Source organism: Sinocyclocheilus anshuiensis, unplaced genomic scaffold, assembly GCF_001515605.1.
Source record: "Sinocyclocheilus anshuiensis isolate Anshui unplaced genomic scaffold, SAMN03320099.WGS_v1.1 scaffold1799, whole genome shotgun sequence".
Classification (NCBI taxonomy): Eukaryota; Metazoa; Chordata; class Actinopteri; order Cypriniformes; family Cyprinidae; genus Sinocyclocheilus; species Sinocyclocheilus anshuiensis.
This window is the reverse complement of record NW_015552692.1, coordinates 48,648-50,540: the sequence shown is the minus strand read 5'-3', so window position 1 is coordinate 50,540 and position 1,893 is coordinate 48,648. Positions and strand designations below refer to the sequence as shown.

Below are 1,893 nucleotides of genomic sequence, written 5' to 3'. Positions count from 1 at the left end.
ATCTGATTGGCTGACGCCTGCATTGGCGCTTGAAAAGTTGAAAAGTTTTCAACTTCTGCCGTGAGCAACGGACCCAACGCGACGCGACGGACCCACAGTTCATTTCGCCAACGCTTGACATCACTCCATTCAAATTAAACGAGAAGCGTTGACGCTGATGCATGGGGTGTGAATGGGGCGTAAGACTAAATCAAAAATGCCTGTCAAAATTAACACTGGGGGTGCTTTCGAATATCAACATCGTTTGGTAAAAATCGCTTAGTGCACCTTTTGAGACGGGTTTTGTTCTCACATTTTAGCTTCCACGCAGAACCACACCCAAGATACGCTTCTAACTGAGAGAACCTTGTGTTTTGCAGGTCTAGACGAGTATCACCTGTCCGTGTGGAGTGCAGACCACCTCAGACCCCATCAGACCACATGTGGAGGAGGAGCGCAGGCTCTGCTCTCTGCCCAGCAGCAGGTCGCCCATCGCAGGGTAACACGCCCCGCGCCTGCAGTCATGCTGTCCCGTGCACACCGCAGACAGAGCTGAAGATAACACAACACCGTCACATTCACCTCACAGAACAACACTTCACCACAAAACCATAGTAGAATCATGCTGCTTTTGATTAGGATGTTTATGTAGCATTTAATTTACAGATTACTTCAAGAATGCAATTGATTTGTCATAATGCATAATGTTCAAATAGCATAACATTAATACATATTTCACTATGGTACATATATGCATATTAATAAACACATAGACAATTATTAACACATAAACATTCATGAACACACAAATAGACATTCATACATTTTTATAAATGCTTTTAGACGTTCAAGGCTATGAAAGTTCAAATGTTTTGACGATAACGTTTTTTAGAGCATACGAATTTATACAAATGTCATATCCATGTTAAGGTTATTATAGTTAAAAATCAAGATTTATTATTATTTTTTTTAATAAAATAACTTCAGCTTATTTTGATTTCATCTCGTTTCCAAGGGAACATTTTCATCTAGTTCAGGTTGAAGTACTAAAATAACTAAAACTGTAAAAAAAAGGTAAAAACTGTATAGACGTATTTCAAAAACAACAAAACTAATAAAATAGCAAACAAGATTACTAAAATGTAATGTAAATATAAACATAAAATCAAATTCAAAAGATTGACAAAAACTGTAAAGTTAATATTGATCATACATTTTGGCTTTTGTAAGTGTGTGATTAAAAACAAACCTGCGAGTGAAAGAAAAATCCACGTCTTCATCCAGACAATATATGGATCTAAATGAATAAAACACTGTCAGGCTTTCTTTGAAACACAGCTGAATGACAGTTAAATCCGGGTTAATGCAATAGTTTACCGTAACTCACCCGTTAGTGTGTGAATGCTGTCGTTCTGTGTGTGTTATGTGTTCAAATGCAGTGTGTGCCGTGTGTGTTCGGCTTTTATTTCAGGACACACTCACATCCTCAAAGTAACGGAGATGGAATGTAATCATGATTCATTATTATGATATATGAGACAGATGAACACTGTATTCATGTCCTGTGGTAGTGATGTGGTACTAACCAGCACTAACCAGCAGCTTTAGCTCAGGTTGAGAGCTCCTGTGAGCTGAATGTTCAGATTTGTATACAATCAGTGAATGAGATCTGAGTTCATAAACAAGCAGTGCAGAGTTTCCTGTGTGTGTCTGCTGAGCAGTGAGTGTGTGTGATGAAGTGCTATGTGTGTGTGTATGTGTGTGTTAAAACTCTTGGCCTGCAGGCACTGATTTCAGCTGTGTGTGTGTGTGTGTGTGTGTGTGTGAGGTGTGTCCCGTCTGAGGTGAGACAGTGACTCAACACACACAGACAAAGGTGCCACACCTGAACACTGCTGCCAGATCACCATGGCA

General features: G+C 39.5%; 1 protein-coding gene across 1 annotated transcript in view; it reads right to left on the bottom strand.

The window, feature by feature from the left end:
* lamb3 (laminin subunit beta 3) overlaps window positions 1-1,438 on the bottom strand; it is an 18,567-nt gene extending 17,129 nt beyond the window's left edge. Inside the window, exons 1-3 of the mRNA XM_016459343.1 lie at window positions 1,367-1,438; window positions 1,229-1,276; window positions 377-531 (exon numbers count right to left, since the gene is read on the bottom strand). Coding sequence (XP_016314829.1) covers window positions 377-531; window positions 1,229-1,259 — 186 coding nt within the window. The 5' untranslated portion in view covers window positions 1,260-1,276; window positions 1,367-1,438. The remainder of the gene's footprint in view (window positions 1-376; window positions 532-1,228; window positions 1,277-1,366) is intronic.
* Between the last annotated feature and the right edge of the window lie 455 nt (window positions 1,439-1,893).